This window comes from Lupinus angustifolius, chromosome LG11, assembly GCF_001865875.1.
Source record: "Lupinus angustifolius cultivar Tanjil chromosome LG11, LupAngTanjil_v1.0, whole genome shotgun sequence".
Taxonomy (NCBI): domain Eukaryota; kingdom Viridiplantae; phylum Streptophyta; class Magnoliopsida; order Fabales; family Fabaceae; genus Lupinus; species Lupinus angustifolius.
Window position 1 is genome coordinate 4,775,854 of NC_032019.1, and position 15,531 is coordinate 4,791,384.

General features: G+C 32.2%; 3 protein-coding genes across 4 annotated transcripts; 2 read left to right on the top strand and 1 right to left on the bottom strand.

The window, feature by feature from the left end:
• Positions 1-2,629, top strand: LOC109361354 (uncharacterized protein C594.04c). The gene is made up of 3 exons (XM_019606824.1): positions 1-371; positions 449-712; positions 1,918-2,629. The coding sequence occupies exons 1-3, from the start codon at positions 123-125 to the stop codon at positions 2,395-2,397; spliced, it is 993 nt and encodes a 330-aa protein (XP_019462369.1). The 5' UTR covers positions 1-122; the 3' UTR covers positions 2,398-2,629.
• Positions 6,659-8,912, top strand: LOC109361048 (probable inactive purple acid phosphatase 29). Its single transcript, XM_019606347.1, has 3 exons — positions 6,659-7,147; positions 7,626-8,020; positions 8,286-8,912. The coding sequence occupies exons 1-3, from the start codon at positions 6,826-6,828 to the stop codon at positions 8,754-8,756; spliced, it is 1,188 nt and encodes a 395-aa protein (XP_019461892.1). The 5' UTR covers positions 6,659-6,825; the 3' UTR covers positions 8,757-8,912.
• On the bottom strand, positions 10,095-12,012 carry LOC109360913 (chlorophyll a-b binding protein, chloroplastic). 2 transcript variants are annotated; one of them, XM_019606128.1, is made up of 4 exons: positions 11,867-12,012; positions 11,421-11,644; positions 10,400-10,964; positions 10,095-10,368 (listed from the first exon to the last, which is right to left on the bottom strand). In XM_019606128.1, exons 1-3 carry the CDS (start codon positions 11,920-11,922, stop codon positions 10,429-10,431), a joined length of 816 nt encoding a protein of 271 aa, XP_019461673.1. In that variant the 5' UTR covers positions 11,923-12,012; the 3' UTR covers positions 10,095-10,368; positions 10,400-10,428. The 2 variants fall into 2 exon arrangements, with proteins under 2 accessions (XP_019461673.1, XP_019461674.1); XM_019606129.1 differs by having other exon boundaries at positions 10,095-10,348; positions 10,450-10,964; positions 11,867-12,010.

Genomic DNA, 15,531 nt, shown 5'->3' on the forward strand with positions numbered 1-15,531 from the left:
TCTGATCACTGTCTCATTGATTATTTTGGTTTCACTCTCTCCCTTTAGGAAAAGCTATAAAATCTAGAAACACAGGTTAGTTAGCACATCATCAAACTCCACTCAGTTCAATAAACCAAACCATGACTATTAGTCAGAATCTGAAGAATGCTATCATAGCATTCCTAGTTCCTCTTCCCTCCATTCTCTTCTACATCTCATTCCTCAACAACTACGATTCAGCAATCGCCACTGATCCAAAGTTCTCATCTTTTTCATCAACACTATGGACATGGTGCTATCATCACCCTCTCCTATTAGTCAATGCACTCTTCTTCCTTAACGTCAATGTCCTCTTCTGGGTCATAGGCCAAATCCAATCCAGTCACTGGGTACGTTAAATATTGTCTCTTTTACTCTTTTCATTTATTGGGTTTCAATAAAGTTTACATTTTTAACTTCGGTGCAGATTATTGACCCATATTGGACAGTGATACCTGTGATGCTGGTTCATTACTATGCAGCTCATCCTTTGGCTCAATATGATTTGTGGAGGTCCAGGATTGTGATATTGTTGACTTGGGTGTGGAGTATAAGGTTGACACATAATTACTTTAGGAGAGAAAAGTGGCAATGGGGTACAAGAGAGGATTGGCGTTTCACTGAGATGAGTCACCAGTATGGAAAGCATTGGTGGTGGTTGTCCTTCTTTGCTATCTATCTCTCCCAGCAGGTCAGTTTTTCTTTCTTAGTTTTGTTCGATTGGTGTGATCATTTTCTAATGTAGGATAGATGTGAATGTTGAGTTGGATGAGTGGAGAGAATAGAGAATATAATATTAGAAATGAATGCATTAAAGAGAAAATTGAAATAACGTCTACAGTAGAAAATATGGTATAGAGGCATTTGTGGAGAAGATATGTAGATGCATGAATAAGGAGATTTGATCAAATGGAGGATATTGCAATCACTAGAGGCAAAGAGATGCCAAGAAAATCTATATGTGAAACCATTAAATAGTCATATGACAAGGTTTTTTAAGAACATGATTTAGGACAAAGCAATTATTTGATCCATGTAAGTGACCCCAACTAATGGGAAAAGGCTTGGTTGTTGTCGCTTCTTCCCATTCACGGGTTTGAAATGAAGTTTAAATGAACCCCTTCTTAGAATAATTGACTGTATATCCGCCCTAAAAAGTAGCTCATAGGGGAGGATTATCCAAGTTATTATACATGGATATTGGCTCATAATCTCAAGAGCGAGGTTCAAACGAGGAAAGTTGTATGATGGATACCTTGGCACCCAGAGACGAGGAAGTAATTCATCAGCTAATATATTTCTAATGTCAAAAACTGTTGGACTTCAATATCATGAAGTTTCACGCCCAGGTCATGTTATCTATATCATGAAGTTTACACACTTTCTGCGGGTGGCCTATTATCTGATTGAATTAACTTTCATACCAAGTTGGAAATCTAATCTTGATCCATTTACTTGATTAATTAGTGTTGACTCGCTCAAACTCTTTTAGAAGATCACTTGATTTTAGACTAAGCTCTTTTACACTTAGCTTTTCTCTCACTTTTTTCCCTCTTGGCCTCCTTTTAAATGCACTAGGACTCAGATAGTTTTGGTGCTCTGGGTACCTTATGATGCATGTGAGATAATGGACTTAAGGCACATGTGTTGAAACTATACTTTCTTGAATGTAGAAATACATGTACAGGAAAATACAACTACTACAACAATAATCAAGCCTTAATCACAATAAGTGGGGTCGGCATGTATAGGAAAATGCTATGAACCTAAAAATACATGAATGCTAATTACTAGTTAAATGTATGGACCAACTTTATATTTCCAACACCCCTATGTTTGGTTTAATATCTGTGACATTGAAATGGATGCTTTTTTATGTGTTTCTCACCTTTGCAGGTGTTTTTGATTGGATTGTCCCTTCCCTTATATGTTGTCCACTCCATCAATCAGCCTTTGAACATATGGGACTTGGTAGCCATTGTTGTCTGTTTAAGTGGTATTGTCATAGCATACTTTGCTGATACACAGCTCTATGAATTTAAGAGTAGAAACAACAAGCTAAAAGGGCTTGGTAAACCTGTGGTCCCTGTCCTTGACTATGGCTTGTGGTATTACTCCCGCCGTCCGAATTACGTAGGTGAGCAACTGTGGTGGTGGGGGCTAGTCGTATTTGCATGGAGCCTGGGACATGGCTGGACCTTTGTTGGAGCATTGGTTAATACCATGTGTTTGGCGTATGTGACAAAGCTTGTGGAGGACCGAATATTGAAACAAGAAAGCAGAGCAGATGCATTTAGGCTGTATCAGAAGACAACTTCAGTGTGGATACCTTGGTTCAAGTTCTCTTCTTCAGGTGTTAAAAATAAGAATGCTTGATGGTTTGCTTAGTGCAATTGTTTGCTAGTTGATTGTACAATAACCATTGTGATGTCATAAGTTTTGCATTGTTCTTTGTTGTTTATTTAATACAGTCATGAGTTATGGAGTTGTATGTGTTGTGGACATGTAGGTCTGTGTGATGTGTATAAAATCTGTATGCATCTGCTTCATTGGAATTTTAATAGATTAAATGCCAGAATTTCCTAAGCAAACAAGATTTCTTCTTGAATCCGGTTTTCAGCTTTGAAATGATGGTTATATGCAAGTGCTTTAGTTGGCGAGTATTTGACTAGTGTAGTTGAAGAACTAGACCGTTCGGTTAGCCTTATCTGATTGTTTAAGTTGGAAAAGGAAGGCAGGTCGGGGGAATTTAATTCTCATTTCGCTTATTTAATTTGGAAGGCCTTTCTCCCCCTTACCTTACCTCTCACTTTCCCCCCTCATTGGCATGAGTTATGAATACCACCATAATATCTAACATTTCAAGACATAAAAGAAAGAAAATGATGTACCATAGTGTTCAACAGAGTTATATCACTAAATTTTGTAGTGTAGAGAGATTCAGAATGTGTGTAGTGTTCATCAGGTTCCATTTCTGATATATTTATTTATATAATTCAGTATCATATTTATTAATCAGACAAGAGCGACAAAGATTATGCTTTGACTCATGAGTGTAGTGACATTGGGGATACTGTTGTACAAATCAGTTGATAAGCAAGTTATATTAAGTGAAGTGCTGAAAGTAGAATTTAGTTTTGATGACCAAGTGATTCAATGAAACCTAGCTTAGGATTACACTTTAATATTGAACTTCTTATGCTCTATTAAATTTCTAGGATAATAGTATCAAGGGTGCCAGTGCTCACTAGTTTCTATGGAACAAGTTTCAGATAGATTTATTGTATATTTGCTGAGATAGTTTTCTAATGTGTTTAAAATGATGATTTTCAGATTCCAGTATGAAAGATGATATAATGTAAATGATAATGAGGACATATAGATTTCTGATTCTCTTGTTTATCCTTCCTTAAGGAAAATGGGAGGATTTGACCTGCTTTCTTCAATTCATATTGTTACTAAATATATTGTCAATCGGACAAACTTTACGAACCAAAATGACAGTTTCATTTCCTGAGAACGATACTTGTTTGGAACTGCAGTCATGTAGTTACCCCAAAAATGATTAATTCCTTATGGTGAAGGATAATACCTTTAGTTATACCAAAAAAAATTACTCATATGCAGAAACCCTGTAATAATAAAATCCAGTTCTTAACAAACGTGATTTGACTACCCATGAACCTCATGGTAACAAGTTTGGAATTTGAACCCGTGATCATATAATTGCATTATATGCACATTGCTAGCTTATGATGCACTTGACCTTAAACTAAGGTGCTTTTCTCACTAGTCATCATAATTATGGAAACAGACTGTGATTATGTCATGGACACAAACACTAGCATGTCAAGTGGGAAACCAATTGAGATCTCCATAATTGAAATTTTGGCCACATTCACATCTACCTTTACATATGGTATATATGCATAGTTTAAAATCTATGTACTATCAGTGTAAAGTTTTTTATACTATCAGCATATCATTCATTATTGATTTGTATTATTTTTTTTTATGAGTCAATGATACTTAATATATGAATAGTGAATAATTTGATAATATGTCTTTTACTATGAAATATGTTATATATGTATTTTACTTTCAAATATGTACACGTGGAGTATTTGTTTTCAAGATTTAAATATAAGATCTCTAGGTCACAAGTCACAACCTTACATTTGTGTTAAGCCTGATTCTTTATACATTATACAAGTGTCTAGTTTCATGTGTTCAATTTTGTTTCCAAATATAAATATACATCATATCCAATTCTACCAACAGAGACAAAACTGGATTGAGACTTAAAAGCACACGGGACTACATTAAGGATGATATTAATATTTTAACGATCACGTGTTCTTGGACAGGGTGGTTAATATTTGAGTTATATATCCAAACAAGGGTTAAATAATCTTTTGATGTTTTAATTTTTTTATAAAAATGATGTTTTAAAAAATATATACAGATTATTTCTTAATTTCTTATCTTTTTTAGTAGTTTCTAACATGAGATAAATAGGGTTAGTATATTAAAATAATTCATTTTTTATATTATTTAACTATTTCTTATACCATGTGCATACTCTTAAGCTAAATGAAATAGAGAAAGTGGAAAATAATAAATCAAATGAATTTCCTTTGTTTTGCGATGGCATTTGTTTTTTAATATCTTTTTCAAATATATTCACACACAATAATTGCTATGTGTATTTATGACCACATTAATCGATAAACAAAGATGATGAGATATTGGGTGTGCGGTATTAATGTCATCATGCCTTCTAAGTTTCCACGCATATTAAATTGGAGCTAGGGTTTGGTGTTAGTTGGCTAAAATTAAGTGCTACATTAAATTATACAAGCTTTCTTATATTCTTTTCTATGAGAGATTTTTTAGTTGACTTTATATACATGTTTTTCTACACTATCCACCTATCACCCTTCATACAATAAGGCCATAATTGTCTGGTTGAGATGTTCTAATCCTGATAAATCTAAATATAAAACTGAAAATTGGTACAAAACAAATCGAAATTGTAAAAAATAAATGTGATTGGATTGATTTTTAAAAACCAATCAATTCGGCTTGATTTCTGGATATAATTCTAAGAACTAGATATTCCAAACCAAAATGCATTAATGTGGCTCTTTAAGAATATATACAAAAAAAACATTATGTGTTTAAGTGTTGAACGCTTCATTTCAATAATGTTTTGAAATAAATTAGAATGTAAACTTAATATATTTGTAGGTACTAAAAAAATGCAAACTTCATTTCAGTCATGTGATAGTTTCGATATTGTTTATTTGATATGACTAAAAAACATGTGTTCATTAAATAATATATTCACACATGTAAGTACAATGTTCACACAATAAAAATAATATTTCTTTTGATAAATATAAATAAATTGATATACATTTTTCTTCTGATATACAATACGATTATAACAATAAAATATATCAATGTAAACTACAAGCATATCCAATTGTTATGAGAAAATCTTATTATAAATATATTATCCTTACTCATGGTGGTGACCATGAGTATCTTGTAGTCTTTGATATAGTAGTGTTTTAAATTTTTATAGAAGTTGTTTGTTTGTATATATAACACAGTGATAAGAACATAATTGTTTACTTGTGGCATTATGTCTTCATGGTATACATAAACAGTATTGTGACTATGTTGTGACAATCTTAACATGAGTCGATGTAAAATTATCACTTTAAAGTATATCAAACTTAATATTTTGGTATTTGATGCAAAATTTCATTCATTTCAGGAGAGAGATTTTATGATCTTCTCTCTTCACAATTAAAGAGGAGTAACTTATTTTCTCTTTAATTTTTCTCTCAAAGTTTTTCTCCAATCTCTATGCATTTAGTATGAATTAAGCTTTTAGTTTTAGTTTATAAACTGTGAAATTATAATTTATTTATGTTTGAATATCATATCTAAAAACTCAATATAAACTAATCTATTTTGTTTAGGTAATGTAGAAAAATTGTTTTTACATAATAAATTATAAAAATGGGTGAGGTTATTTGGTTATGTTTTGATTATTTTGCTTGTTTTTTACACTATTTTTTAATATAATTTTTTATATTTACTATCATATATATTTTTATTATAAATTTTTAATATTGGATAACATTAAGTAGAAGTTGCTAAACTTGAATTATGGAGTTTGATAGAAGAGTGATAAGGAGGAGAAATAAAGTTATGGTAAGATAAAATGAGAAGTGGAACAATTAAAAAAATAAGCTAAAAAAAAATAAATCAACTCATAATTTTGGTACTTATACTTTTTTGCTTATTTTTCTAAAAAACTGAGTTTATAATCTCTTTTGGTTGTCAAACATTCTTAATTTACATTTTAACCTTTTTCTTTGAAAACTAAACAAAAAAATCAATTTTAATCCATAACAAACATGCATTAAATCTACCAAAAGTCTAAAAGTAAATTTTTGTTTTGGTATTATCAAATATATCTCTGCAGAAACTTATAGCTTTGATGTTAAGATATGCCTCTATGAATTATTGATGAAGAAAAACCACACTCTCCCATATTAAGTAAATACCCGGAATATTCTTTTGTCACACAAATAATTCATTTATACTTATCCATCATCCATAAAAAGACACCGAATATTTGTTTCTACTACCTCCTTCTCAGAACAATAATCCAATGCGAAGCATCCCAGTTGTTTCTGAACTAAGTACGGAAAGATTTAATTTTCATTATTCACTAACAAGTTCAGATTTTGATTATATTTGGGCACCCAGTTTCCCTAAATAGTGATGATTTCGATTGCAAGAAGTGTTTTTGGCACCAAGTTGAAAATGGGTATTGATAATTTGATGATTTTGGTGTTGTTACTCTCAGTGTTTTGTTTGATTCCTAGTTGTGTCTTAGCGAAACATCACAACCAGAAGCTTCGGTTTGATAAGTATGGAAGATTTAAGATACTGCAGGTAGCAGATATGCACTATGCAAATGGAAAAAATACACTTTGCTTGAATGTGCTCCCTTCCCAGAATGCTTCTTGTACAGACCTCAACACCACTGCTTTCATTCAACGCATGATCCATGCTGAGAAGCCCAATCTTATTGTTTTCACTGGTATTCAATACTTGTCATGTTTTTAGTTATAATTTCTTTCTAATTGTTGCTTTTTTATTCTTTAGCTGTCATGTTTGTTGTTTTAGGATAAAGTACTTTTTGCCTTGTTATTTCTTCATGTGGAAAGTTTTCTAATTTTTGCTAACAATAGTTAACACCCCAAGTAGATGTAAATGGTTTGTTTATAAACTTGATTTATGATATGATATTACTGCTTTGTTTTATCCAAGTTGGTGGCACCTAGTAGGAAAAGGTTTGGTTGTTGTAGTTAACACTCCAACAATTTGATATGGAGTTACTTAATTCAAATTACTTGTAAAATTGGAGTTTGAGACTGAGTTTGCATATATTGTGTTGGAGTTTGTAATTTATTTGTAATCTGTTTAATCTTCTTCATTTGCACATCTAATAAAGTTATTAAGTTTCTTTGATTGTTGATATGATATAACCTAATGTGCATAGTTCTTCTGTATGGTAGGGGATAATATATTTGGGTTTGATTCGTTGGATTCGGCTAAATCATTGGATGCTGCATTTGCTCCTGCAATTGCATCAAACATTCCTTGGGTAGCTGTGTTGGGCAACCATGACCAGGAAGGATCCCTCTCTAGGGAAGGGGTGATGAAACATATTGTTGGGATGAAAAACACTTTATCTAAACTCAATCCTACTGAAGCACATATCATTGATGGTTTTGGAAACTATAACTTGAAAGTTGGAGGGGTTAAAGGCACTAGTTTTGCAAACAAATCAGTGCTCAATCTATATTTTCTTGATAGCGGAGATTACTCCAAAGTTCTTCCAATTCTTGGTTATGATTGGATCAAGCCATCCCAGCAATTTTGGTTCCAACGAACATCTGCAAAGCTTCAGGTACTGTTTTATCTGTTGCATTATCTTATTTGAACAGCTGGTATGGACAATTTCCTATTAAACTTGATGTTTTATGAACAAATTAGGTGTCACGAGTTATTCGAATCAGTTGTTCAATACTAAACCTATTCATCTCATTTCTATTGTTATTTTGAAGCTGCATATGGATGGATTCTGTCGATCCTCATTTAACATGTGGTTGATCTTTTAGTTCTTTCCATCATTAATATTTGGATCGATTGACAACCTAGTTTTTACGCTACAGAGAGAATACAAAAAAGGACCTGTGCCTCAGAAAGAACCTGCTCCTGGTCTTGCATACTTCCACATCCCACTGCCAGAATATGCCAGTTTTGACTCATCAAACTTCACAGGTGTGAAACTGGAAGGGAATGGTAGTGCTGGAATTAGCTCCGCTTCTGTGAACTCGGGATTTTTCACAACCTTGGTTGGAGCAGGAGATGTGAAGGCAGTTTTCACAGGCCATGATCACATCAATGACTTCTGTGGCAAGCTAACTGGTATAAACCTTTGCTACGCCGGCGGATTCGGATACCATGCTTATGGAAAGGCTGGATGGTCTAGGAGAGCAAGAGTGGTGGTAGCTAGCTTGGAGAAAACAGTTAAAGGTAGTTGGGGTAATGTGAAGTCAATTAAAACATGGAAACGCCTTGATGATCAACGTCTTACTAGAATTGATGCCGAGGTCTTATGGAGCAAGAACTCTGGGGCTTAGATATCTTGGAATACCTGCTTTTTTCATTCTTCTTTTTAAATTATGCTACAGATTGAAAAAGATGGTATCTATCTTTAAAATTATCTCCAAGAGATGTTTGTTTGACATTAAATTTCACAGGAAAATAAAACAAATCATGCAGTTAACTGTAGAGTGCAACTGAAGTTTTAAGAAAGAAATATTGGAGACATATATTTGCTGAGCATATTATAAATGAAAATCATGATGTTTTCAGTTCAAGACCAGGGAATAAGAAGATATGTAATGATATTGTATTGTTAACTGAAAACTTTTGAAGCAATTTGGTAAAATAGTACTGAAGTAAACTCAATTCTATGAACAGGTAAAGTAAAGTATAATGGACGAATTAGCAATTATATTTTTAAATGAGAAAAAGATGCATATTAATGGAAGACTTTTTAAGACTATCTTTGTATCATCAGTAATTTATATTTAATTATCATTGATTTTTAAATATAAGTACTACAAATGGATGATGAATAATGTAATATAAGTAATACAAATGAACGGTGGATGGTATAATGACTATCTTTAAATCGTGCAATGAGAGTTGATATATTACACTCTTTTTATACGAGAGTAAAGTATCTCCTCATACTAGTAGATAATCTATCTTCACCAACTAGTAAAAGTATGACATGTGTATAATTTTGTTTAATTTTAAAAATATTTTCGAAGAAAATGATTAAATAATACATATGTCAGGATTTCATTGACAGTAGTAGATAAGGTATCTCCTCATAAGATACTTTATTCTCTTTTTATATTGTTTTCCTAGATTTAACTCTTGGCTGTGTTTCTTCAAAGGGTGCTTGCTATATGTAATGAATGATACTTTGTTTTAAGGCTAGTATTGATTAATTGGTTATGATTAGCTTCGTACCTTTCCTAGAAAGTGGCAAAGCTAATATTATAATGTAACCATTGTATTGTTTGGAAGTTGTTTGTGGTAATGGAACTTATTACTTCTATCGAAAAACTATACCTGGAAGAAGATGAATATAAGAATAGATGTTGATGTTGTATCTTTTCGTTTTCAAGATTTTGAAATGCTTACATTTTAAAGCCTAAATGGTGAATAGAGGAACCAAATTATCAATTTATATAAGGAAGAAACAGAATTGCAAGTTTGGAAAGTTCATTAACCTCTTAGGATAATATCATGAGCTTGAAGATTTTATATTCTTTTAGAAGATTTTATATAATTTTTGCAGACTTCAACTTGCATTGACATTTTGCTATGGTCAACCTGATAATGATGAAATCACAGCACAATTGCTTTTGCACTAGTTACCATATGATATTATTGCAATCCCATTGTCTATGAAAAGATGTGATTAATTTCTGAACTTACATTCAAAGCATCTAAACTTAAATAGGCATTTGTACAATGAACCATCAACATATGCATGGCATAGAATTAGTCATACATTACAAGCTTTCACCAACATAAACACTCCTTCACACTCATTTAAGCCCTATAAATAATTTAATCATGTTCACCAATATCTCTCTTAAGCTTGCAATCCCATCCACAGTTGTTCTTACCCTCATCACTTCGGGCTGAACGCCTGCGGTACAAGTAGATAAAGTTAAGCGCAAACATTTCCAGAATAATAAATCAGTGACAAAGTATATATGCAATGAAGTGCTAGCTTTTGGTAGAACTTACAGAAAAAATAGTAGCATGGCCAGGATCTGCAAGATGAGCAAAGAGGTTATCTATGGGACCAGTGCCAGTGTATATATGCTGGAACCATGCACCTATCACAGCCAACATGGCCAACCTCCCATTCTTGATCTCCTTTGTTCTCAACTCCTTCAGCTTCTGAGGAGAACCACTTCCCCATCCAAGAGGGTCAAACCAAAGCCCACCCGGGTACCCGACATCGGTCCCTGTGAGCTTGTTGTTGGGGAAGATAGGGTCAGTGTTGACAGACCCTGGCTTGATTATATCAGCCCACCTTCTACCCTCAGCCCAGCCAATGAAAATGAGCTCAACTATGAAAAGTGTGGTTGTGTCTGTGAAGTATTCTTGTTCTCCAGCAGTGTACCATGAAGGGGTGTTTAGGATACCAATCTTTGTTAGGAATTCTGGGATGAAGATGCCAGCAGCACCCAACATTGCCCATCTGCCGTGTACTAACTCTGCTTGAACATTCCATCTTAGGCTCTCAGGATCAGATGCTGTTGAATCACAAACACATATTAGTTCTCACTTGCATTCACTCACAACAAGAGATAATTGGTTTGAATAAGTCTTTGGTACTTGTAAGTATAGTAATTTTCGGATTTAGTCTCTAATTAAATTTTATTTGTTCTTTAGTCCCTACAAATACCAAAAAGAATCAGTTTTTTGTCCCTGATAAGAAAACACTATCTTAATAAAATGAGATTCTAGAATTGAACTAAATTTCCATAGCCACTAGATCTAAAAATGTCATATTTATAGGGACCAAAAGACTTTTTTTAAGCCTAGATGAACTAGTCATGTTGTTAGTACAATAAAGTTTGACAACTTTCTCCACAACTTTACTTTTTATAACCCAAATTATACCTTGCCTTGTAAAAATAAGACATGTTCCTATATGAATAATGCTTGAGCTTATTCAGTGACAGCAAATTTGAGAACTGAGAACTTACAAAGACCAAGAGGGTCAAAACCAAAGTCTCCTGGGAGACTACCATCAAGCCATGCAGGAGGGGTGCTGCCTGGGAACCATAGGGGCCTGTCAGGGTCAGCTACTGCACACACTGTAGTGCTGGATCTCCCTCCAACTGGTGCTGCAAAGTGGTTCACTTTCACTTTCCTCCCACTAAGAAAACCAGCTTTTGTAGTTCCCAAGGGTGATCCATTCTTCTGAGAACTGCATATAGCTCCATATGTTTTTCACTATTTTGTTAAGTACCAACCTCACCCTCAAGGAGTAAGTATAATAATAACATTATGTAAATCATAAGGGAAGTTGATATAATTATTAAAATAAGATGATATCGAGTGTAATTAAGATTTTTCCTTTAGATACATGTAACATTTCACATACTAAGTAAAATACAAGTGCAAGTAATGGAGGTGTGTTGAAACTTGCCTTGGGGTAGAGATGGCAATAGCTGCAATAGCAGAAGAAGCAAATGCTGAAGCCATGGAAGGCCTTGACTTGGGAGATAAAATTATTTAGCTTAGTAAGTTATTGTTGTGCTGTTGTATGATTGATGAATGGGAAAGAAAAATGCAATTTAGTTTATGTATGCAGGGTTTTTTTTCCTTATCCAAAAAGATAGGAATGTGAACCAGAAATTACTCAGATTAAATGGTAGGATGCCATGTGGCATTTCAAATGTCATAGGATAGGCTTGCCTGAAAAAATCACATTCTGGTGGTTCACAATTGACACTTCAAATTCTTGGGTGCACATCTTTCCAGTAACGAGTTTCACTCCATGTATCGTGATTTTGTAATTGGTTAGAATAATACTTTGAAAAATTAAATTTTAATTTAAATATATTTTTTTCAATTAATCACGAGATCATGACACATGAGTAACACTCATCGTGGGAGAGGAGATATGCTCCCAAATTTTTGTGGCTTACATCCCCTTGGCCAAAAGGAGAGGTTCTATATGTTATTGTCCCCTTGATTCAAATTAGAGCAATGAATGATTTTATAGGAAGTGATGGAAGTAAGAATAATTGATCTAGCTAAATAAAATCTCTTTTCTGACAAATTAAACACGTGAGTCTATTATAAGTATTCTTCAAGTTAATATTAATGGCCTGTATAGTTTTCTTATGATTCTCTATGCTATGACCTATGATAAAATTGTCTTGTATTCTCTAATCAGTCACAAAGCTAACATGGTACGATGATATGCACTCCAAAATGGGTTAATGCGGCTAGCTAGTGTACATTTGTTATGCACTTGTACATAATGTTATAAAAAATCTTTCATTAAAAATTAAGAATTGTCTTAATAATTTTTACACATTACACCACTGGAAAATACTTCACTTTTAGAGAAAAGGCGAAATGAATAAGGGGAATGTAACATTTTATTATTTTCACTCTTCTTTTACTCATTTTTATTCTCATCTCCCTTTTCCATTCTATTAATACTCTCGAACTAAACTAACAAGTTGTTTGTTTAGTAGTATAATAATCTACTAGATTTTATAATGACTACAAGTTCAATGATTTAATTTATGTGAGCAATATTTGTTAGGAGTGACAATCATACATATGGGTGGCAATATGGGTCAGATTGGCTCGTCTTTGGCCCGCCAAAATATAGGCTAGTCCGGTCCGACCCTTATTGCTAAAAATACTCAAAATGTCAGCCAACCCATATTTGGCAGGGTTGGCAGGCCGGTAGGCTGACCCATTTTTTATCTTCAAAAAAATACATTTATAACAAACTCAATCACAAATTCAAAAATAAATAATCATCACGTCTCATAAATGTCTTCTAAAAGAAAAATAATCACAAACCAATGTTCACAGTCTCACAATAACATACTGTCTTAGTTTAAAACTTGTAATTTCTAAACAACGAGTGAGCATGATCTTAAACTTTTAGACTCCTAATTCACAATAAAGCTTCTAACTCCTAAGTTTTAGACATTAGATGCTCTATTATAAAAAAATGCTTCATTTTTCTATTACTACCACTATCAATGTCTTTCAAATCTTCTTCTTCATCATCTACATTATCATTAGAAGAAATAAATAATAATTACATTCTTGATCATGGGTTGATGAAATTTTATAGGTACATTCTTATTGATGAAATTTAATGTATTTAAATGATAATTACATTCTTGATCATTGGTTTCATAACAAAATGAAAATCATTAGAACAAATAATTTGATCATGAGTTGTTATGAAGAGGTATCACTAGGAGTGGCAATACGGGCTAGCCTGACCTGTCCCGCCTTTGACCCGCAAAATATGGGTTGGCCCGACCCAACCCTTATTACTAAAATGGCTCAAATTCTCAGCTCGACCTGCTAAAAATGACTATCCAAACGGACTGACCCGTCAGGCCAAGCCCATATTGTTATTCCTAATCATACACCCCGAAATAGATTAGTTCTTTACGTAAAAAGTGATAAAATACCTTTAATAATACCCAAAAAACTATTAAACTAAACACAATGTCATAGACATTTTCTTCTACATGTTTGTTATTTTTTATTTTTTTATTTTAATCTTGTCAATTATATTTTATGTTACCATTTAAGTAAAATTTGTCCATATTATTTATAGTGAATTAATTGACACTCCTGAATTTTAGTGAAATTACACAAACTATCCATATTTTTTAAAACCTACACAAACTACTCCTAATTATACATATATATTACACTAATTACCCTCTTAAGATGGATAAATGTAATTTCTTAAAAAAAAAATAGTGACGATATAAGTAAGTCAAACAAAATATGGTATACTATGAAGACAAATCCAAATAATATACAACTTTATATATATTCATTATGTTTTATTCATTACAAATTACATCAATAAGTCTAAGGAGATGTTTAAATTACTCTCATACTATATTGTAACTAACCAAAATAATGAATACACATCGACTCTTGTACTATTTGGATTTGTTTTCACAATATAGCATATTTTGTTTGACCTAGTTACATCTGTCACTATTTTTTATTTAAGAAATTATATTTATCTATTTTAAAGAGGTAGTCAGTATAATATATATATATATATATATATATATATATATATATATATATATATATATATATATATATATATATATATATATATATATATATATATATATATATATATATATCTTCATCATCTACATTATCATTAGAAGAAATAAATAATAATTACATTCTTGATCATGGGTTGATGAAATTTTATAGGTACATTCTTATTGATGAAATTTAATGTATTTAAATGATAATTACATTCTTGATCATTGGTTTCATAACAAAATGAAAATCATTAGAACAAATAATTTGATCATGAGTTGTTATGAAGAGGTATCACTAGGAGTGGCAATACGGGCTAGCCTGACCTGTCCCGCCTTTGACCCGCAAAATATGGGTTGGCCCGACCCAACCCTTATTACTAAAATGGCTCAAATTCTCAGCTCGACCTGCTAAAAATGACTATCCAAACGGACTGACCCGTCAGGCCAAGCCCATATTGTTATTCCTAATCATACACCCCGAAATAGATTAGTTCTTTACGTAAAAAGTGATAAAATACCTTTAATAATACCCAAAAAACTATTAAACTAAACACAATGTCATAGACATTTTCTTCTACATGTTTGTTATTTTTTATTTTTTTATTTTAATCTTGTCAATTATATTTTATGTTACCATTTAAGTAAAATTTGTCCATATTATTTATAGTGAATTAATTGACACTCCTGAATTTTAGTGAAATTACACAAACTATCCATATTTTTTAAAACCTACACAAACTACTCCTAATTATACATATATATTACACTAATTACCCTCTTAAGATGGATAAATGTAATTTCTTAAAAAAAAAATAGTGACGATATAAGTAAGTCAAACAAAATATGGTATACTATGAAGACAAATCCAAATAATATACAACTTTATATATATTCATTATGTTTTATTCATTACAAATTACATCAATAAGTCTAAGGAGATGTTTAAATTACTCTCATACTATATTGTAACTAACCAAAATAATGAATACACATCGACTCTTGTACTATTTGGATTTGTTTTCACAATATA